This window comes from Ornithodoros turicata, chromosome 1 (assembly GCF_037126465.1).
Source record: "Ornithodoros turicata isolate Travis chromosome 1, ASM3712646v1, whole genome shotgun sequence".
NCBI lineage: Eukaryota > Metazoa > Arthropoda > Arachnida > Ixodida > Argasidae > Ornithodoros > Ornithodoros turicata.
The window spans coordinates 131,575,880-131,599,791 of NC_088201.1; the positions used below are offsets into that span (position 1 = coordinate 131,575,880).

Here is a 23,912-nt window from a genome sequence, read left to right on the forward strand (position 1 = left end):
CCACATTAATGTTTAACACAATCAAAACGGGTGGGCCCACGCTGAAGCGAGGAAAAACGAGACGAGACCGCTTTACAGTTATAGCATCTTTACTTTCCTAGCCGTACAACACCGCATCATGTGTGACAGGCTCACCCTTTCGACGTGGCTTGCAGGCTGTTCAGGCTGACAGGCCTCCGTTGACGACGGCACCCTGGGCGGTGGTCTCGGTCGCACCCCGTTGGTGTTCAGTTGACATTCGGGGACGCAGACATGTCGGCTGTGACGCAGGGCCTGGTCGGCGTTGTTCCGGGAGGCGGTTAGTGTCAACCGGCGAACAGGCGATCTCAGAGCTCCCAATCGTCAGGTGTTTTCTCGTTCGTTGTCGGGTCTCCTCTGTCCACCGTCAAAGCTCTTCCTTACCGCGAAGGCTCGGCCCCTTTGTTTCTCGCTCGCATGCTTGTTTCCCTTCGAACACCCCGCACATATGGTTTTCATTCGGCTCGAAGTACGCGCCCCTTTGATGCCGCCGTCAGGTGCCACCGTGTCGCCGGAGGTGATGGGGTCCTCTAATTGCTCCCAGACGCGGAGCCTTGTCGCGTCGCTTGCTCCTTTGTACGTCACCTGGTCTGCATTACCTGACCCACCCAGCATGTTGTTCATGTCCCACGTTCACCAGAAGGGTCCGTCACACATTCACCCCAAAGTGTACCACTAGCTGTGCCTCTTTTTGTAACCTAAGCAATGTTGAAGCTATCACATGATGAGGAAACCCAGCCTCAGTCAAGCGGGACACCTGGATTAAAACACTTTCCTGAACCTGATGAAGGCATGATTCCATTAAAGCTTTTCTGATGCAGGATATGCCTATTCCATTCTTTACGGTTTTCGAATGGTTGAATGGTCGAATGACTGAGGCTGGGTTTCCTCATCATGTGATAGCTTCAACATTGCTTAGGTTACAAAAAGAGGTGAAAGGTGTTAAAAAAGACCGGAATAGGCCCTAAGAACGACCCGTAGTTGTGCCATATATACACAAAACATCTCACCATATGAAAAAAATGGCAAGCAGGTTCGGCGTACCAGTAGTTTTCAGTTCATTGCCCAAGTTGTCATCATTGATTCCAATGACCAATGCAAAACCATTGCAGCAGTGTGATGTGAATCACAAGAACCAGTATGTAAAATGTGACTCTTCGGTGGTGTGTGAAATTCCCTTATCGTGTAAAAAAGTGTATATAGGACAATCGGGAAGATGTATCAATCAACGTCTTAAAGAGCATGACTACAACACCAAAGGCACAGCTAGTGGTACACTTGTGGTGCATGTAATGAAGTGTGGTTGCACACCCGATTTTACAAAAACACAGATAGAGGGTAGGTTTGAAACAAAAACTGCAAGGAAATTGTTTGAAGCCTTTTTAATGGAGAGATTGGGCAAAGGTGATTGTGTCAGCGAGCCGTCTGTGGCACTGACACGTGATGAATTTAAGTATCTAGAAGGCAGATGTAGGACATGAAAAGTGACTTGTTTGGTTTCCCGCTTTCCCCTCGGCAACTCCTATTTAAGGATTGCTGCCATTAAAAAAATCTGTTGATAGTGCTGCAAGTGGCGTCTGTGTGTTCTTGTCCGTGTTTCGTGCTCCGGTTTTAATTGAGTCATGTACCAACAGCCCCACTCTACCATTTTGATGACCATGGTTGTTCATGTGTAGTAAAAATGATATTAACATGATGGGCCGAAATAGGGCCCGTATCAGATATTAAACTGATAAGAAAAGATTTTTATTCAATGTTAGTTACATCATTTACAGTATATACAACGAGAATCTGGGGGAATATGTTTAATGCAAAGTAACAAAAAAGGGAAGGGAAAGGTTAGCCGCGGCGTAGGCATGCTACTCCCAAAAGCTATCAAGCAAACAAAAGAAGATACAAGCAGCTGAGACACAGAAAATTATGAATAAACAGCTCCTTCACTCATCGTTGCACATAGGACGTATCAGAGAATGCCCAGGAGTTTAGATTCCCGAAGGAATCGTGTCAGCGCTGACGTGAGTTCAGCGTGCTTAGTAGGGCCAAGTAGCACCGCGAGGGAAAGCTCTCGGTAGCCTAGATGAGCAAGGCGGTGCCGGAGACTCGCCCGGTGATCTTCGTACCGCTGGCAGGCAAGGAGTATGTGTGACACGTCAGCTTCTGCGTGGCACGTGGGGCAAAGAGGCGATGGATGCTGACTTATCTTAAATAGGAGGAGTGGAGTTCGTGCCACATTCACCGCAGCCGATGAAGCGACGATTCCTCGATGCGCGGGATGCGACCAGGCACAGCATGTCATCAAAGGGTCAATGGATTTAAGAATCCATTTCTGGTATTTATATACAATATGTGATGAGGGTTCATTATTGGGACGGATTTTGGCAGTGATAGGGCTGGTTGACTGGGTGGGGGTAATACGGTGTACCCGCACTACTCGCGAACACACTGCGGGTACACCCGAATTCTACTCGAAACTTGCAGCGACAATGAATTATTACCCTCAAATCGCAAAACTTACCAGGTTTCTGCGGGTACGAGTGTGTATACCCGCAACCTCGCTCACCTGTATTTATAAATCCGAAAAAAAAAAGCTTTGGTAACTTTTGCCACGACTAAGGGCAACTTTAAGCTTTCTTTCGCCGGAAGCTGGATTTTCTTAATTCAACTCAAAATTTTGCCGGCAACAAATACATGGTGATAATATGACATGTACAATGTACCCTAATTTGGTTTGGAAAAGTAAGTTTCCGTTCCCAGAATTGCTGGACACCCCCTCTTAAAGTTGGCTTGACCAGCGTACTCCCTGCCCTCCATTGAAGCAATGCATTCCACCTAGTTTGTTAGAATGTCCGTTGTCCCTAGAAAGAAGTGTCCGTACTTAGTTGTTTCTATGAGATGCCCCTCGATATTGTACAAGTGGAATGGAAGCGCATGAGCGTCACAGTTTTTTTTTTTTTTTTTCCTGGGGCACTTATCTTCGCCGTGTTGGCTTTATGGCAGAATGCATTGGCGTGCCTTTTTGCTTGTATTTCGCGAAAAGAATGGGTTCCCCAGAAAGTGTCCATGTCAGGCATGAAAGCTGAACCTGCCTTCTACGCTTTGCAACTTTGCGCGCAAATGTAGGATGCTCCAATTTTTTTTCCCACGACTAGTTCAGTGTGGCTTCCGAAGCATTTGCATCTTAATCTCTCACGATGATAACAGATGTGTTGATGTTTGTTGATAAGAGATGTTGTGTTGTTTCGCGTTCCCTGGTTCGATCCGCAGGCCATTCCGATTTTGTATTACTTCTGTTTCTTTTATAAAGAGAGTTCCGAGAATAACGGCAGGCGAGAGCGTCGCAGTTTTCTTCCTGAAGGGCTTATTAATGCAGTATACGGGCACTATGACACAATGAATTCCTGTTCCGTTTTGCTTCAATTGCGGTAATGCTGACCTCTCGCCTGTAGTCTTAGTGTGTGAAAGGTAGATCATTTTCCGTTGCATGCCGACCAACTTCAGCTGCTTCACCACCTTCCGACGTATGTGGCAAAAGAACAATAGTAGAGAAAGAATCTTTAATCCCTAGCTTTGCAAGGGGAAGGAGGTCGGAATTCCTGTTTCTCTTTTTTTAATTTTGATGATGATGATCATTGGAGTTTTTATGGCGCACGAGCAACTGAGGCCATAGTGCGCCAAGACAGTGGTGGTTAGTGACTAGGTAAAAGCAGGAAGATTAGACTTAAATTAGCATTTCACAAAGATTCAGCCATAAAACGTGATGTATGAGCAAAGATGGATAAAACTGTAGCATTTAAATAGCCAATATCTTTAAAATACTTATAAATTGTCATGATGGGTAGAAGGGGCTCATCACCCAACCTATAAACCTATATCCCCCCCCCCCCCCAACAACAACAAGGCTGGGTGAAGTGGCAACTGATATCGGTAAAACTCCAGGAAGTGATAGTGACGATTAGGTTCATGTACACTGTACAGGACATGTGATTAGGATGTGCAGCACAGAGAGCTGCTTCTTACACGTTCTTAAATTTTGTGATTTATTTATTTGCTTGTTCATTCTTAACATTGTGTTCTTGTCATGACAAGTAATGCACGCGCCAACTCCTTTGCACGTGGATTACTCATTACAGCGCTTATAGGACGAGTGGAAAGCGCTTTGTCGCGTGCTTTCTCCAACCTTTTCTGTCTCTCATGCGCAGAGACATACTGTCGTAGCGTATACGCTTCGTGCAAAGCGTCCGCTGCGCCACCGAAAATCCTGGCGGCAACTATAGGAACTAGTTGTGTGAGTCCGCTCGGTTCTCGGGGGCTATTCGTACGCTTTCAATCATCATCTTGCTTCGGTGACGCTGCGCCTTAATTGATAGCTGCGAAAAGTAATGCTGTATCGCACAAACTGTTGCGTCGTTGGGTGCGTAAATACGTAGAAGAATGCCGGGTGTAGGAAAAAAATGGTTCCTGGTTGTGTGGGCAGAAAAACGGTCCCCCAGGCTCCTGCGCACCCAAAAAATACAGGCGCGTCGTTGCGGATAACTGATAAACACATCACAGCCGACCGAATGTTACCATTCGCTCTCCCCATTTGTTGAAAAAGGAGGCATAGGCCTTTTTCATCGTTAATAGATAATAAAATGTGCACGCCATTCAATGAGTAACATAAAAGCGACATCATTCGCTGCACTAGTTCGCTAGCGATATTGTTCGCTGGATGATAGTATTTTTCTACTCTTGGTCAGGCACGAGCGTTGAGTTTATAAGTTTGAGCCTGAATGAAAAAAAAAAAAGAAAAAGGGAGACACGTGTTTTACAGTTGCCCCCTGCATCTTTTCCGTGTTGATGTTTATGGACAATAAAAGCTGTCGCCCTCTCATTCATTGTTTCATTGGCTTTCCAACTCCGCTTCTGCTGAAGATACGGTTAATCGACATAGAAAGTATGACAGAACAACTGTAAAACCTGTCTGACCAACAATAGGAAAACACTAGCATCCAGGTTGAATTGGGAACTACATCCAACGACCCCACCCCCTCCCTGTACAGCTAGTGTGTGGTTGGGCCAAGCTAGGCTAGTGTGTGGTTGGAGCCAAGCTAGCGAGCTCAGTGTGAAGCGTTCATATGTGTTTCATTTTATGGGTACGAACACAGAAGGTAATGGGCCTCTTTGCTTACTCCTCTGTAATCCGTCCTGTTATAAAAGAACGCGGGTGCCATTATTCCGACATATCTGCAAGAAATCGTATTGTCTGTACTCCATAAAAGAGAGAGAGGGGAACAGAAGGAACAGACGGCAAAGCGCTCAATACAACCGGTGCAGCGAATGTAATCGATTATGTTCCTCATTGAATGCGTGGAGCTTTTATTGTTCATTAACGTTATCAACGTTAATTTAAAAAGCCTATCTCTTCCAATTTTAACGAGTCAGGAGGGCGAATGATAGCACTTGGTCGGCTAGCATCCGTTTCATCGGCTCTCCTGAACGACTGCTGTATTTTCGGGCGTACGGAAGCCCGCTGAACCATTATTTCCACCCACGCCAAATCCACGCGAAGTAGACAGGGGAATAAGATTGGTGTCGGCCGTCAAACGTACGTGTCACAAAATAAGCTACTCCGTGGATTCTATCTGTCCTCTTTTATGCCAGTGATCCTAATTGGTTGCCGTAATCAGACCGTATATCATTCGTGTTGTGTTGAGTAATGTTGTGATGTGTGTTCTCAATTCAGACACGAACTTCCAACTAGCTTGGACCTTGTCACTTTGTCCGACTCAGCTAATGAGACTTCTACATCCCCTTGCTGTAGGTGCAACCTTTCCAAGGTTGCTGTAAAAAGTATAAAAGAAAATACACGCAAGTGCGGTGCGCACGAAGAAAAGATAAAATAATTGTAATATCGCTTACATGACTGCTTCTGCATATAGTCTTATGCCTTATTGACCGCTGAGGACCGAAAGTAGTCGTTCGGAGTTTAAAGCGATTGAAATCTGCAAAGTTACACAACCGATTCACATATTTTCGATTTTCATGACGCCCGCCACATACACTTTTGACTGGTTTCGATATCGGAGGACTCACACAAAAAGTTCGCTTTCCCACCGCTACGTGGCCGCGCCAAGCGCCGCCTTTCGTCTGTGCACGAGGCGTATTGGAAGCAGTGTTGTACGTAGCGCCGTTAGTGGTAGCGGCGCTACCGTATCTGTTTTCGGTAGCGGAGTAGAGATCGCGCTACTTTTTAGTAGCGTAAGAAGTATTTCCGTTGCAAATTTGCGGTAGCGCAATCTTTGAGCGCTACCGTTACCGCTACTTTCCGATCGCAGGTTCGCGACAGCTCGACTGCGATCTACCATGAAGCCTCCAATCTGCCTGCCTTGGAACAAGCTGCCCAATAACACGGCCCATTCTGCGAAGACCTGGCAAATAGCCCGAAAGGAGGGCACAGAGGTCGTTATCAAAGAGGCTGTGCCCTCCACGTGTTCCCTATTTGGGATTAACCTTCTTGGTGAATGGTGATTCGGTGTATGGTTGGAGTTGTCCGCAAACTGAGGTCACCCCTAGTGCATTGTGGAGCCGTCCCCGCTAGCTATAAGTAGGATTCGGCGTTTTCGGTTTTAATCGCAAGCATCTTTGAATGTATGGAGGAGAAAGAAAACGGTAGCGTGGTGTTTAGGTGCCTTTTATGCGCCTCGTTGGGAAAGTTTATCTCTGCGTCAAGGAAGTCCAAGTCCAATTTCAAAAAGCACACCAAGGTATGTTTACTCACTTCTCGTTCCGAGCAAGCTCAGTACTTTTTGTAACAACGGTGTAGAGCTTTTTAGCGGTAGGCTTGTTTTCATCTTCCAATCAACATCTTCCAGTGTGACGTAAGTGCCACCGCACTTTTCAGATAATTGTATCTGAACGCGTCCCTTCCCAATAACTTTCATGAACTCTGTGCTGGCTGTCTCTACTGTAGACTTGGAGGGCTTAAAGTCAGTCAGCTTCTCCTTGTACGATGTCATGTAGTCTGTAGCACCGCTGTCAAGGTGCCACACGTGAGGCTGTGCGGAAACAATATTCTGGACACAAAGAGCCTTATGCATTGCGATGTTCGCTTGTGACACGCTTCCTTTCTTTGTTTGGTCAAGGTTGTCAACCCTCTCGTCAGCAGGGAACTGATTACAATCTTTAGCTATGTGTCCAACCCTTCCGCAGGCAAAACAGTGTACATTCCTCTTCTGATTGCCTTGGTGCCGTGGCAGGCTGCCTTGGTGAGCTTTTCTGCCATCCTTCTTAGGATAGTTTTTGGTCATCAGAGCTCTGCTCTGACCGTGTATTCACACGAGCTACATTTCCCCAGAAGCGGAAGATGAGAAAAGCGCCATAGCTTTCTGCTGTCACGTGGGCGAGAGCGCTCAATGTCGTGTCTTCACGTACACTGCTAACCGTGTGGAATATCCTGCTACACAGCCACAAGATATTCCGTAGGAGACGACAGACGTAGCATTCCGTAGCAGACGACACGAAAACACGCTGACGGTGTCGTCTGCGAAGTGTCGTCTGCAAAGAGCGCAGTACGCCACTCCCGATATTTTCACCGTGTGAATGCTCAACATAACACGGAACGGAACTTCGGCTCTGTAAGCAGTGTTTTCCACTAGAACATTCCGTGAGGATGTCGCTCGTGTGAATACACGGTGACTCTCATCTTCACTGACGAGCTCTTCATCGCGACATAGTTTTCGCTTTTCTTCAATAAGTAGCCTCGTCTTCACTGTTTTAGTAGTCAAGGTGCCTTCGTCTTGCTCTAAATTGAGAATAAGTGGCTCATCATGGATGGGCAGTATTTAAATACATTGTATTTAAAATAGTGTTTAAAATATAAATACATGTATTTAAAATACGTATTTAAATACAGGCAAGAAAAATGTATTTATATTTAAATACCATTTTAGGCGTATTTATATTTAAAATACACTTAAATACACATCTCATCCTCCCGTATTTGTGGGCTTCTCTCGAGTTCCACATTGTTAGCCTCCAGCGCTAAAGGGTATCTTGGTTAGAGGCTACAGGTCACTCATCCCATGTGTTCGGGCATTTCCGTCCTTCTAGAAAACAGCACAATGTGCGAATGGTGGCATCACCACCCCCGTTGCTTCAGACTTGGAAGCGGGGAGACCAGGAGAGAAATGAGAACACCAATTTGGAAAAAATGTGATTCGTGACCTTCTTGCGTCACTTGACAACGGCTGGTGTCTAAAGGGAACCCTTCAAATGCACCTTTAGCGGCAATTCTACTCAGTCATTCACTGGGAACTCAGGACAATGGCTGCAGCGCACCCGACAGTTTTTGACGGGGAGTTTTTCACAATTGTCGCTGAAGATGGAACGTCGATGAACATAAGTAGAGGAGGCAAGCAAGCTGGTGTATACGATTGAACGAAAACGTCTCCTTGAGTCTCAGGAGCAGCGAGAGGGGTACTAGACAGGACGGACACGGGACAAGAACCGACGACGACTCAAAACCAGCTAATGAACTCGTTATCGCTTCTTCCACTTTCTCTATGTTGAATAAAGTGTTCATTTGTTCATTTGCTGGTTTTGAGTCGTCGTCGGTTCTTGTCCCGTGTCCGTCCTGTCTAGTACCCCTCTCGCTGCTCCTGAGACTCAATGAGACGTTTTCGTTCAATGGAAAGTCAGTCCACGCAAGATGCTGAAATCATCACACTGCATCACGGAAAAATAAAGAAATATGTGAGCATCGTGTGCAGCAGACATGCATCCACAGGTGGCTCCATTTGTACACTAATTTAAAAGAATAATGTGCCTGGACGGCTCAAAGTATTTACGAAAGTAGTTACAGTATTTAAATACTGTCTTAATGTATTTATATTTTGTATTTAATTACTTTCATCATAAAGTATTTATAGGCAGTATTTAAATACATGAAAACATGTAGTATTTTGTATTTATATTTAAATACCCGAAAAGTGTATTTATGCCCATCCCTGTGGCTCATACGTATCAGGAAGTCCCATGAGCATGACAAATGCAACCTCTCGGTCCGTGAAGGCGTAACCTGCATTCGACAGCTTCCTGTGCAGAAGCAGCGTTGCTTGAAGTTGACTGTGCTGCTTCGTCAACGGTCTCGCAGCTCCTCCAGCATATCGCAAGTCATTCCATTCGCTACGTCAAAAAAACATTGGCCCATGCGTCGTCCTGGGCCCATGACCTGTTATGTGCGACCCGGTCCTAGTATGGAATGGCGCTGGAACAACGGGATGAACGAGGCTCTCAAGCTTCAAACATTTTTTTTTTTTTTTTTTGCGTGCGCTCGTCGTGCTCGAGCCGTTATGACACTGATACGCGTAACATAGGAAAAGATATCCACTCTCACTGGTGCCAGCACATTACAAGATTGATACCAACGTGGACTTCAGTTTGTGTGGGGTGCTACCGGTCAGGTAACGACTACACATAAACTAAGTTTTTGGTTCCAGTGGCAGGTATATATTCCGAAACACGCTGTTGCACACGTGCTTCATATCCCAAGAAACACGCGTGTGTTTTACATATTACGTACAGGGGTGGTGATAGCACTTTACCTTGAATGCGTGCGTTCCAATGATTACGTCTTATGTGAAAGATAAAAGTCTAGTCAGTCATACGGTTAGATGTAATGAGATGAAAGATTCAAATTCACACATTTAAAAACACCCGTGTCATAAATATATATGTTCATGCATTCATATATTCCGCATATTAATACATTCGATACAACTTGTGTTTAGCGCGTGCAGAATATCCTAACTGAGTATTATGAAGTAACTTAGAACAGCTAGCACAGAAACCATTCTACAAATAACTGTGACATAGTTTTATACTTATCATAAAAAAAAACTGTTACAACATTGACCTTAGCTCATGGTGCATTTTGTTTGACACACAGAACCACAGTGACAAATATGATATAACAAAGCCGAGTGGGATCCGCATACTGGAACACATGCTCGTTTTGACCGGCCACGGTGGCTCAGTCGGTAGCGTGTTCGCCTTCTGATCCCGAGATCGCAGGTTCGAACCCAGCCGAGGACGCCAGCAACTTGGTGGTAGGGTACAAGTTGCTTAGACACGCCGTCTTCCGCGAGGGCGTTAAATACGGGGTGCCCTGTGATGAGCTTTCATCGCACGTTAAAGAACCCTCAGGTGGGCAAAAGCAATCCACAGACCGACCGCTGTGGCGTCGCTCATGATCGCAGTTGTCTCGCGACGTAAACATCCAATTATTAAATATTATACGTTCTGTAATTTTCTTCCCTGCTAAGCACGGTGGTGCAGAGAGCTAGACAACTAGACAAGTTTTCCACCAAGTCATTTTCGCTCATTTTGAAGCGATTTTAAAAGCTGAAATGTCCAGAAATTGGGCCTTCCAAGCTCGTTCTCGAGCGCGATGATCACAGCGAAAGCACCGGCTCAAGCCGCGCATCCCCACTAAATGCAGTTCACGGAGCAGCCGCATGGTGGCGACGCTGTTCGATCTCGAGGCGAATAGCTTGTTTTTGTTACAGAGTTTTAGTACATCGTACGCTATCGCCTTTGCGTACCAAGGGATGGCGCTGGTGGTTCTGCGCACTGCACGAAGCTCTCTTTCTGTTGTGGGCGTGCGCAGAACCATCAACGCTATCCGTTTCGTACGCATAGGCTATAGCTTATATGCACTAAAAGTATCTATTGTGTTATGCACTTATATTGTATATGCACTAAAACTCTCTAGTAAGTGTTAGTAGACCACTACCGGGAGCCCGGTAGGCTTCCGCGTCTACCGCACCCTATCAACAGATAAGATTATAAGTCACGCTGTATCTGTCATTGGTTCGGGTAAGTTAAAGTACTGTAAAGCAGTAGACAGCCATGATATGCCGGTGATATGACTAGAGACTTTGTTGCTTCTAAATACCATATGCGGAACCATACGACCGACAACGCGCTATAAATATTTCAATTTGCCATGAAAAATGCGGCGTAGTGGAGCGGTGCGACGCCTGGTGTCAAACAACCCCCTGTACAGCGCTGGCTGCTGTTCGATTGAGGCTCTCCCTACTTCTCTACTGCGCCTGCGCGCTCCTTCTGTTCGCGGCCTCATTCGAACGAACAATCTCTCTCTGTGAACCTCTGTGAACAAACAAGTCCTGACGTTGTCTGGCTTCTTGAACGTCTGACACATTTTTTTCAACGGCTCAGCATTTCATTTCAGTTCGCTTATACTACAGTGCCCTAGTACTTATACCTTTATTCTCAGATGTGGATCGTTGTGTGAATTGCAGGGACGGATTTTATGGTGGATTGTGGTGGATTGTTAAGTCGGGCCCAGTGTTATACGCATGCAATGTGGTTGCCGCCGTATGTGGCAGGAGTACGGAATCATTTCGAATACCTAGTACAGTGTTGCCCGTAATCTTTAATTGTAACTTTCTAATTAATTGCACCGTCGATTGGAATGAAACTTGCGCAGATTTTGTCCTGGTGGCTTGTATCATCGAATAGCCACACTAAATGGCATTTGATCGGTGCTGCTTTACAGTACCTTTAACGGTGACGTTATCACCGGTCTACTGGCACTCGCTGGTATAATGTGGAGTAATTTCTGTTATACACCTTAGAGGAGAAAATTGTGGAGACATGTGGCCTTCGTCACTAATTTTAATATTTTTCTTTCCACATACAAATTTCTTGCACAGTGAACCGCAACTACGCTTTTGCAGTGTAACCTAGCGCAGGGGTCTCACTGATTCGCATTGTCCGAGTGAAGTTTCCTACGATTTCCAGACAGGCGTCTGTCAGCATCATGAAGCAGAGACATCAGTCTCCTGCTTCACAGCTGCCCGCATTCCTCTAAAGTAATTATCTCAGGAAATTCAGTCTCAGTCTCCCAACGTTTTGCGTGACGTTTCATGACGGTATTATGTTCATATGATGCGATGAAAGAATGTATGCTCTAAGCGCCCTCCATGATCTATGAAATAGTCCTAAGTCGTGGAAATATTCCCCGATGATGACTACCGCTGATCCGGTCTTTGTTGGGACAAGTAGACTTTTTGTAGCACTTGATAACACGCTATATGAAACACCATGTGCAGTGCTGGACAAAAGTTTACGGAACACGCTCCAGCGCGTTCCTTCCTCAGAGTGAAGCTCTAGCAGCATATGGTAACATACGGACTTGAAACCAGGTGACTGGGTTACCTAAGCATGCATGTAAGTCTATACGGTGCCATTCACTGCTAGCGTCTCATCCTGAGGAAGGAATGCACCGGAGCGTGTTCCGTAAACGTATGTCCAGCACTGTATATCCGTTCTCAATAGCCTTAGTAGGGCTCCCACTGCTCGAGACAAACGCATTCTGAATCCCATAGCTGGAAACAGTTAGAAGAATTTCGGGATGAGTCTGGTGCTCTTGCTTAGTTAACTGTCATGCAAGTCACCCCAGACACTCGAATACTTTGTATCTGTCCCGCCATACACCACTAACTTCCGGCTCGCTCTGCAGATCCTGTTCGTTCCCATATCGATTCTCGGTTCCCGCACTAACCCCATCGTGGTCTCTGTATGGTCTTCATTGGCATCTCTGCGTTTATGTAAAGTTATACAGAACAGTAGGCTTTTGTAGCAATTAGTGGTATATCTCCTAATATCTTGCTTGATCAATGTTGTATTTCTTTACTTACATTTGGTGTGCTAGGCGTTCTCCCATGTTATTTACCCTTTCTTATGGCGTGTGATATTGACTTCCGTATGCACCAGCTTTGTGTTTGCGTCCTGCACTGTCCAAAAATGTTTTCAGTGAATCTAAGGCAGGACGTTTCTGCTGGACTCGATTTCAACGTGGACCAAGTAATCCTGTCATAGTGGGAGGCCGAGACTTCAACTGATTTAAATTCACTGTAGGTGTAGATCTAAAAAGGTTTTAGTACGGATAACGATGAGTTCCAGATTTCGCACGCCATGACAGTGACGGCAGCTTTGAGCGTCCCCGCGAGAGTGGTAACGCAACTGGGCTGTGAAAGCGACATTGCGGCGCATGGAATGAATTAAAGCAGCACCATGACGACAGATATTTCGTGGCATCCGTAGGACATCGTTCCACAGTGAGACTCATCATTATATCGCTTTCGACCATATTACAGCCAGAGTAATCCGGAAAAAGGCAGGGGGTTTTGCCTATGACGCGAACACTCTAATCATCGTCATCGCCACAGCAATAAAACTATCGCTCAACGTACCACAATCCAGGATACAGATTATATTATATTAGAAGTAAAAAGAAAAAAATCGAAACGAATACAGTTACGTATATCGACGAAATATACTGGCTTGACATAACTTGACAAAATAAAAGTAAGAAGTTGGACGTTTCGATGACTTTACGCGCATCACCTTCGCGCACGAAACATCAGGATTCGAAGAAGATATCATTTCGTGTGATGAAGATGATGCCCATTTAGGCATCGAAACGTCCTTCTTGTATTTATGCACTTGTATGTACTTTATATGCACTTGTATTTGTACACTGGGATTTAACGTGAGTGTATCTCATTACGGCCGAAGTCTCATCGGCCGAAAGTCTCCATACGGCCGATAATCCTGTAATCCCCAAGTGTCTCATTACGGCCAAAGTCTCAATACGGCCGAAGGTAGTCTCATTACGGCCGAAGATGTCTCATAACGGCCAAAAGTTAAAATGTGTATTGTAACGTGCATTGACGTGCAGTGTTGCAGCCAGGTATGGATATACATTCCAGAGGGTGTATGCCATGCAGTGTGCCCTTAGGGCCCGTATCATATACAGGGTGTCCACGCTAAGTGTGAACATATTTTTAAAAAATATATATAACACTTTTTCCAAGATGAAATCAATTGCAATATAGCATATGCTAAAGGGCACTCCCTAGCAGGGTATTAGCAAAGTCCAAAGGCAATGTCTTAATTAAGTTTCATTATTTAACTTTTTAATTATAAAAGCTACAAAAGTTGTCTCAATGAGAACATCTGTTCCTTTCGGTCACCTGATATCGTAGCCGTTTTCAGAACAAAAATCCGTTCGATAGATCGCCCGCAATTCGTGATGGAACGCCATTTTTTTCTTTATTTTGTTCATTGCGCTTCTTAGAAGACGCGTCTTTCTTTCACCCCCAATGTGAGAGGGAGAAAGAGTACACTATCGCCTCTCGCGTCCTGGAAAAAGATTAAAAGGAAATAGAAAATGCAACCCAAGATAAGGCCAGTTCCGATAGAGTCACCCGATACATTTGTTTTTGTTTTGTTTCCGCAAGTTAAAGCTCATCTTCGACGCATGAGGCGGCACTGTGCTCCTTCCCCATCTCCCGTTGGGGATGAAGGAAATACGCGTCTTCTAAGAAGCGCAATGAACAAAATAAAGAAAAAAATGGCGTTCCTTCACGAATTTTTTGCGGGCGATCTATCGAACGGATTTTTTTCTGAAAACGGCTACGATATCAGGTGACCGACAGGAACAGATGTTCTCATTGGGACAACTTTGTAGCGTTTATAATTAAAAGTTAATTAATGAAAGTTAATTAAGACATTGCCTTTGGACTTTGCTAATGCCCTGCTAGGGAGTGCCCTTCAGCATATGCTATATTGCAATTTATTTCATCTTGGAAAAAGTGTTATATATATTTTTAAAAAATCTCTTCACACTTAGCGTGGACACCCTGTATATACACATACTGTGAGGCAATCAGTATGTTATCATACCACAACACAATGCAGCGTATTGTGTAATGTGTACACCCCAAAGGTAGTGTTGATGTTGCTGTGAAGTAGCGGCTACTATGTGGAGGGCATCGAACATCGGCTTTGTTGTGACGTTTTTTGGAGTCATCCTACAGTCACTGGCCAAGAAGGAACACCTATCTCAGTCGACGTCAGTTTATTTTTATTTGCTTTACAATGGTACAATTCTTGCTTCTGGAATGAGTAGACCTGCAAGAAGCAAAGAGCAACCGTGAATAGGCTAGAATATTAAAAAAAACAAGCATTTGACTCTACATAGCTGGTTTTAATGTGCACAAGCTGCATACATGTTGATACGTGTCCATTATTTCATACAAGGCTATACGTAAATCTTCGTCTAGACAAAAAAAAATGACAAGCCTTAAAAATGTGCATTCCAGGTAAACACAATGCATGACCATGAGATGAATTTAGTTGTATTAGTTCATTCACTTAACGGAAACACGTGAATATGAAACAGTGATACATTACAATTCATGAAATGATGCATGCATGACTTTCCTTTTCTCGTTTCTTCTTATAAAAGTGCACTACTCCACAATTTTTCACTTCACAACAGGACCGTATGATACACTGGTAATCTTAACAGCTCACCTCTTCAGGTAAGACTCCCTGGGCAGCAACATCCTATTAGCCATGTTGTTGTTGTTGTGGTTCTTTTTCGGAATCCTTCGCGTAGCCACATAACGTGACTGGAATGGAAAATAACTATAAATAACAATGTACTTAAATGACTTCCTCTTGAAATATTTATTCTAATCAGATATGCTTTTGCGCTTAGTACGGTGCAAAAGCCTGCGCAACATTTGCAGATGTTCGCAGTAAGCAATTCGAGGAGATCAATTCAAGTATGCCGACTTGCGCTTTTGTTTTTGAACAAATATGACGACAAATTTTAACAAATGGAATATGGCTCACAATGATAAATGCTGCTGTACGGTGCGGCATTATCGATGTCTTAACTGCGAATGGATTTGTTGTTCCTAAACGCGCATAACTACAAACAGTGCAAATCTACTAACACATACCGAGCTACATCTATTACAAGCACTTCGGCTGTTTTGATTCAGTCAAATTATTCGTATGAGAATGCAACTATGTGTCGATAACACACCTGCTAAGCCACACAGTCTACGAAAGCATAACTCACCAGAATTCTTGGTTCTCGGCCTTGGTCAACACTGCGCGATATGCGTTGGGGCTGTGACGATTCATTCAACTCAATTTTCATTGGAACAACACGCGCTGCTCGAAAGACAACGACGGAAAATAAAGATCCGCTTAAGTCCGCTAATTTGCACGTTACAGCACTACAAATCGATAGTTAAACACGTCACTGCTCGCGAACTACAACTGCTCACTAACACAAGAAACGAGATACCCAACGTTGCTAGACACCATCCGAAGTAAGAGCGTGAGAGTAGCAAAATAATAGATATCAAAACACGAAAGGAAGAGTATTGGTCCCCCCTCCTTCTATAGCATGCAAAACGTGATCAGCGCTGAGATGAACATACGTGTCCATGACGCGAGTTATTTTCACTGATCAAAAAGAGGTCACGTGGAATTGCGTGACGCTTGCGAAATGTGCAGCAATGTGAAATGAGAATGGCGAAACGAAACTTGTGAATCGTGCATTGCACTTCATGGTAGCTGCCAGAAAATTGAAGCAAACTTATGAGACACTGAATTACAGGTATGCCGGCATCTTTTTCATTCCTGCATATCATTTCACATTACATTATACGTGAATACGTGGGTGTCGTGTATCACTATGCTGGGGAAGTAGTTGCATGGGGAAGTGTGCATGGTTCCAGACTTTTTTTGCTCGCGTAATCGGAATATCGGCACCTCTCACGTTGTGACTTGCATGTGACCAACCAAGAGCTGTTCCCTTACTAGCGCTTCTTACAAACGACAAAACGAAACATGTGGGAAGGCATATTTTTGATTACTCATATATAACCAGAAAATGTATCGTTTTCAGGATGCTGACACTGCTCCATGTGCCCGCAATTGTCTTGCGTGTATGATTACACTAACGACGTCGCCCACCACGGCGGAAGTGTTTTGCGCACGTACGTTTCAGCATGAAGCCCGCAGGTAACATCTGATGCTTACCCTTCGGATATACTGATTCTGAATTTACATATTGTAGCTTAGAGGAGTTCCGAATGCGCAGAGTTGCACACGCTTAAAACATTGCGACATCAGGGCAGCGGCATATGCACTAATGTAGTGCCTCCCGAAAATGAACGAGGGGTAGTGGTTTATCCAGAATCCTAAGCATGAGAGGGGTGTTGGAAAAAATTGTGTGTGTGTGGGGGGGTCATCATTATGGTTACGTCATCACCTGGGGCGGTCCAAGCGAAGTACTTTGGGGGGGGGGGGCGACGTCCGCGAGCCTTTAGCCAGCCGCTATCCATTTGGGTGCGAGGGGGGAGGGGTTCTGGGCACGGGCTCAACCTTTTCTCGCACGAAATCCTATAACTGGTAATCCATTTTAGGTCCCATTTAGGTCGCTCTCCTTGAGAGTATCACAGGGAAAGAGACGGAAACTGTACCAGGCTATGCTGTTGGGGGGGGGGGGGGCTGTCGCACCCTCTTGGGACCGCCTCTGGTCATTACAGCTTAACATATCATTACAGACGTGTCTGAAGCTGAAATCGCAAGGCCACCCCCTGGAGGGGGTGCACAGACAAAAAAGTTAGGGGGATGTCACTGAACATTTGGGGGTGTAGGGGGGTCTGGATAAAGCACTGACGAGGGGGACTGCTCCACCCCATGTAAAGCCTCATAGAACACCTCGTGAAATATTTTCCTGGCTATGCAGCTGCATCATTATGACGTAATTGTCATTGTTGTCCATAATTCTTGAATAAGTTTTGAATGTATGAAAAAAAAAGTCTGCTTGACAGCATATGTCTTATGGTCATCGTCAAACAAGAGCATATGTCGTTTTGTTCTGCACCTTATGCACTTTTTTTTATTTCAGGTGGACGTAAATTGTAGAAGGCAGCCAGTGGGGGAAAAGATCATGGTCATAGGTCATGTGGCTCCTGGAGCTCCAAGTGGGCTCCCTTGTGGAGTCACTTTTCAGAACACACACACACAGTTTGCTCACAGAACCAACGAGTAGGATGTTGCTCGAATGCTGAGAAAATGGCGTAACAGATACAAATATCGTGTGACACAGTATGACAATAAAAACATTTTCACGAGGGATGCATGAAACACTGTCGCAATATTGTGTGCATGAACCATTGTCACACAAGCCGTGGGGGCACACCGCCTCGGACGCACTTTGGGAAGCATAAAACACAGCGATTGCTAATGTGATTGATGCTTCTTTTTCCTTTTGCCCGTGATGACACATCTTCGGCCGAAATGAGACTACCTTCGGCCGTATTGAGACTTTGGCCGTAATGATACACTTGGGGATCACATGATTTTCCTCCGTAATAAGACTTTGGCCGTAATGAGATGTTACCCTCACTTTGCATTGATTGGTTTTCAAAGTTCACTCACTCCAGTGCCTCTTTTTTAAATTTATGAATGCATGAACATTATTCTTTATTCCCTGCATGCTCGTCTAGAATATTTTATATTTTTAGCGTGCTAACGTTAAAAACTTGTGCTGTTCTTAAGTTGATTCTGTTTAGTAAGCCGATTCTGATTATTATGAATAATGTATTTCTCATTTTAATCTCTCTGATCGCAGGCTTGGTGCGGAAGCACTACCAAGGAGCATTTCGCGAGCCAGCTGGCCAATGATCCGCATTCTCCTGAGAAGTATAGGTGTGTGTCCGTTTTTCTGCACTTGTACTATACAGGGTGTTATTTTTATACGTTACGGAATTTTTATTAAAAAACAGCAGAGAAAAATAGATGACATTATTGCAGTTGAGTTCTGCGGCCAAGCTGACAACCCCTCGAAGAAAGAATGCAACTGGAAGATGACTAATTGCCTGAAATTCATCAATTAGGGGATTTAGGCCTAAAGCGGTAGATCAGAATGGGAGACCATCCTAGTTGAAAGCCATTCCACGTTTAAAAAATCCTGAAAAACGCACCTGCGTTAAGATATCCATCCTCGAATTTTGATGTGCACATCAGCCGAAACTGAAAAAGCGCGCCTGAGAAGCGCATCACCTTCCCCGATTGTTGCTTATCTGGGCGGGAACGCGGTCTATCTGGCCCGGTGCCCGTCACTTACTCCAATCATCTCCATCGCTCCAAATGACGTGGCCCTCTGAAGTGAAATGAGTGCTGTACCCCTGCGTTTCAGGAATTGGTGAATTTTAGGTAATTAGTCACCTTGTAGTTGCATACTTTCTTCGAGGGTATGCCAGCAAGGCCGTGGAACTCAACTGCAAAAACGGCATCTATTTTGTTCTGCTAGTTTTTTAATACAAATTATGTAATGAAGAAAAATAAAAACCCTGTATACACGGTGTTTTTACTTTTTTTTTACTTTTTACAGAATTTAAACGAAAGCTGTGGGATTATTGTATGACTAATTACACAATAAGTCCAGGGAATAAACCACTCTTTGAAATAAAACTTTAGTATACACAAGCTTTCGTGCAGAACCTGCACTTCGTCAGGTGAAGATACAAATTAACGTACAGCAGAACTGGGCTACTATAGTCTCACACATGTCTAGTTACCCACCTCTTTATGTTAATTATCTATCCCTCCACGTGCGACGGCACACTTGGCAGGACCCCGAACCCAGAATTTATTACCCACCCTCTGTGTCCCCATGAACACAGGAAATGCCACACATCGTCTTCACCCTCCCCCCCCCCTCCCCGCCAGCGTCTTTGCGCCTCCTATTGACTGTGCTTTGTGGTGACAAGTTAACAATCTCGCTTCACTTGACAAAAAACAGAGCTCGTTCGAAAGGTTGTGTTTGTGTAACTGCTTTCCCTGTATGTCCATACGTAAGTGGATCACGTGACATAGCAGACAGGGTCAGTGGGAAAAAGTTAATTATACAATCCTGTGTCAGTGAACAAATGATGAAATTACTAAAATTACAAAACACCAACGCAGAACAAGCTGTTTCAGCATAAAAAAAAAAAGAAAGAACGGATGTTGGTTTAACGGGTTTTGTTATACAATACAACGGGAGACAGATGAGTTCGTGCAACTGATACAGCTGAGGCACAGGTGTGAGAAAACGGATTAGGTAGAAGACACGGTAGCATTAACTGGAGGGGTATTATGTGTATCCTTCTCCATTATCTGGTAAAGTGGGCCTCTATAGACATTAATGCCACGAAGTGCTAAACAGTTAAATTTAGTAATCAAGAATGACTTTCGCTTTTTGCGTTTAGAGTCACTCACAAAACCGGACTCTAGATCTGCATTAAAGTCATGATTGGGAAGATTGAAGTGTGTAGATACAGGGGGTAGGACGTTTATGAATTATATCTCCCTTGTGCCCATAAAATCTTTCTCGCATAGAATTGGAAGATTCGCCAACGTACTGAATTCCACATTTCTCATAGAAGATCATGTAACATATATTACAATTATTACAGTTCAAAGATTGTCTTATTTTCAAATTAAAATTGCCGGCATAGCTATGGACTGATGTGGACGGAAAAATAAATTTACAAGTTCGGCATCTGACTCTGCTGCAAGGGCCACATCCTGGAGATTGTTTCTGTACATTAGGACAAACAAGCAAGTTACGTATGTTGCGCTGACACCGAAATGTGACAGAAGGTGCGTGGGGGAACACATCTTTTAATTTACTATCTGTGTGTAGGACATTAATATGGCGATTTAGAATTGATTTGCAGTTGCTGAGGGCTTTGGAATACTGAGTAGCAAAACCTATGTTGGAGGATTCAGGCTTTGCGGCTGGTCTAAGAAGGGAATTTCTGTCTCTCCCTTTAGCCTTTTCAAGAGCGTCGGAAATTAGCGACTGTGGGTAGCCCCGTTTTAAAAAATAGTCAGACATCTCGCGAGTTTGTCTGGAGAAATCGTCATGATCAGAGCAGATTCGTTTTAGTCTCAAGAGATGGCCATAAGGAATGTTTTTCTTTTGTGCGTGGCGATGGTAGCTGTTGAATCGCTGGTAGCTGGTATCGCGATGGTAGCTGTTGTTGTCATCGTCCACGGGACGGACTCACTTTGTCGGACAGTTGAACAAGAAAGACCGATCGATAAGTGAAATTTGTGATTTCGCACATGCATGTATCAGACTTTGCATCAAGTTGTGTGATATCACATTATTTTCTCACAGTGTTGTCATACTGTTGCACCATGTGCACTGAATATTTGTAGCATATCTGTTGTCATACCTGTTGTGGGGTGTTAGTGTGAATCAGAAATTAATGAAACAGAGGAGGGGTGCTTTCATTGTTTTATCTGTCTTTTTTAACATATCACTCTCTTGCTGTTAGACGCGTTTGCATCAGACAGTGCCTTCATTTTCAGCAAGAGTGTCTCACATTCTTACACTAAATCTTTCAATTTATTGCTCTTTGTCACTTGTTAATTTGTTAGCATAGTTCAACTTTTTGTGCTTCCACGTGCACCAATTTATCTTGAACACGAACATCTTCGACACAAGTGTGTCTGGTTTTTCTTGAATCAGTTGCTTCAACGTCAGTCTGATGCCGTAGGTCGTGATCTGATGTAGCCTTCGGTCTTGGAACGTGGGATTCCTGTGGAATCAACCACGATACATAAGGACACAAAATTCCTGCTGGAAACAGGCCGCATAGCCAGCCTTCTTCCAGCCTGCGTCCATTGTGGAACCATCGTGTTTCCACCCAAGGTCAAGCCTGTTTCCGGGCTGGATCCACTCAAAGTCAAGACTGGATCCATCCTGGATCCACTCTGGCTCTAGTCCAATAATCAAGCCTGTAAATTCTAGCTGGATCCAACCTGTTCTTTCATTTTCTTTTTTTTACTAGGGAATGCTAGAAAGCGGCGTAATTTTGGAAAGATTAACACTGATCTGTTCACTTCCGTGCTTTTGCAACCACCCAGCAAACCATTAATATCCCTCACACTAAAACATATCACATCTTTTTGAGTGTAAAGTTGGAGTTTGATAACTCACACCAAATTCGGTGTAAAGTCAGTAGGGTGTAAGAATCTACACCATTTAGAAGGGTGTAAATTGAAATATTTTTACACCCCTTGTGGCGTAAAGTTGGTGTTTGATAACTTACACCAGTCCTTGTGTAAAAGCAGTGGGGTGTAAGAAATTACACCCTGTAGATGCATGGACCGATGGTTATCTGTGCTTCAACTGCAAGGGTGGGTACAGTCAAGAGCCATCAGAGGAAGCTGTGTTACATAGCAGGCTACCATTATGCGTGCATCCACTAGAGGACCCACAACCATGCGTCTGGTAGAAGTAAAATGCTGGCATGCATTTTGAATATATTAATTTATTCCTGACTATTCAGGCATGGACACAAAGTTTAAACAGATACTTTCTGTCTAGACATCACACTGAGAGTGTCTGACTAGACACAGCTTGTACGGGAAGCATGGGTCATTTTCTCATCAAAAATCACTTTGCATTAGCTAAAAGTTAAACGCAGCAGTCGGCTGGGATATGTTCATATTGATACGTATTAATATGCACGTTAAAGGGCGATCCATTGCCATAATAAAATGTGTCACTACTGGTATGCTATTGCTTCACATTTTTTATTTCAGCTCCACACGCAGTAACATTATTAGTGAGCTGTATGACTCACTCCTTTCATTGTGCGCAAGCGGCCCTGTATGGAGTCTTGTAACATTGTAATGAATTTGAGAAACTGCAATGGACAGCTTACAGGAATGCTGAAAACTGAATGCATTTTTCTTTTTTTGAGTACTGTTTCTTTGTTTTCTTCTGTTCTTAGCATGAACTTTTACAGTTATAATGATACTTCATTTATTTCCATTTTAAGCGAGAAGTTCGCTGTCGTTACCCTAATTACACTCTGTAAGGACCTAGGGCAAACAAATTTCATAAATGAATGAGTAGTGGTGTACAGGTTCGGTGAAAAACGTGCGAGCAGTGTCAAATGGAAATGCAAACCGGAAATGGGAACTTTCACTCAGGGGTGGATGGGGGGGGGGGGGGGCTGACATTGGCCTCGAATGTGCATGGAAAGCAGCCTTATCGCAAGTGATAACAGCCACCGACCCCCTCTGATCAAGTGGACGTCCCTGTTTCGCAGGATGTCGCTCCGCAGAGGGTTGACGCCGCTCGTGCGTTTCCCAAACTTTTGTCTCAGCCTGTACACAATTTTTACATCAAGATAGGTGTTGCTATTTTGAATGTTGGGTGTAAGCTGTACAGTACACCATCTTTGCACCTGGATAGGTGTTCTGCTTTTGACTGTAAGGTGTAAATTGCAAGATACACCCCTTCAACACCTAAATGGGCGTAAATATTCTAGTGTGCTGCAACATACCTGCATGGTCGCGAACGTCCTGAATATCCGAACATCTATGATATATACATAGGATATCCCAGAGCCACATTTGCGTTGTGATTTTACACAGTAAACAACAGATGTCCCAGGTACATCTACAGAATATCGCGCTCTGGATATTTGGATAAAGCAGTTTGCAAGTCCCGTTTGTAGAGTATCCAAGAAACCAGGATGTGATCACTAATTGCACGTCTCAGAGACGTGCAATACGATGCAGTCATACGGATAGTCATGATGTAGTCATGATGTAGTCATGAGACATACGGATGTGTGGGACGTTTATGATATCTTGTTCTGTCAATTTAGTAGAACACTGTTAAACAAACTCTATAGATAAGGTGTAATAATGTGCTCTTATACCTCTTTTATACCTTCTGCTTCAGATATATACCTTTGGAGGGTATAGAAGATGTACAAAGTTCCTATTTATACCTCAAACCCTTCTCAAGGGTATGAAAGAGATATAAAGGAGGGCCAACGTACCATATTTATACCTCGTCACCACGCGTTTATGTCCGGTACAAGGAATAGATAATCAGGCTATGCCTTTCACGGTATAGATGAGGCTGCTTAGATCCTTGTTTTTTTTTTATACCTTTACTTCCGCAATGTGTTGTATCACATCATTATTATTTTTTCTTG

The 23,912-nt window shown here is 44.1% G+C and overlaps 1 protein-coding gene and 1 long non-coding RNA gene across 2 annotated transcripts in view; both read left to right on the top strand.

Moving 5' to 3' along the window:
* The window catches only part of LOC135385423 (membrane metallo-endopeptidase-like 1), a 214,863-nt gene that overhangs the window by 188,826 nt on the left and 2,125 nt on the right, over positions 1-23,912 (top strand). Inside the window, exon 19 of the mRNA XM_064614730.1 lies at positions 18,530-18,606. Within this exon, the coding sequence (XP_064470800.1) occupies positions 18,530-18,606 (77 nt within the window). The remainder of the gene's footprint in view (positions 1-18,529; positions 18,607-23,912) is intronic.
* Positions 15,367-18,511, top strand: LOC135378599 (uncharacterized). Its single transcript, XR_010418493.1, has 3 exons — positions 15,367-15,410; positions 16,796-16,911; positions 17,804-18,511. It is a non-coding gene; the product is annotated as an uncharacterized LOC135378599 (long non-coding RNA).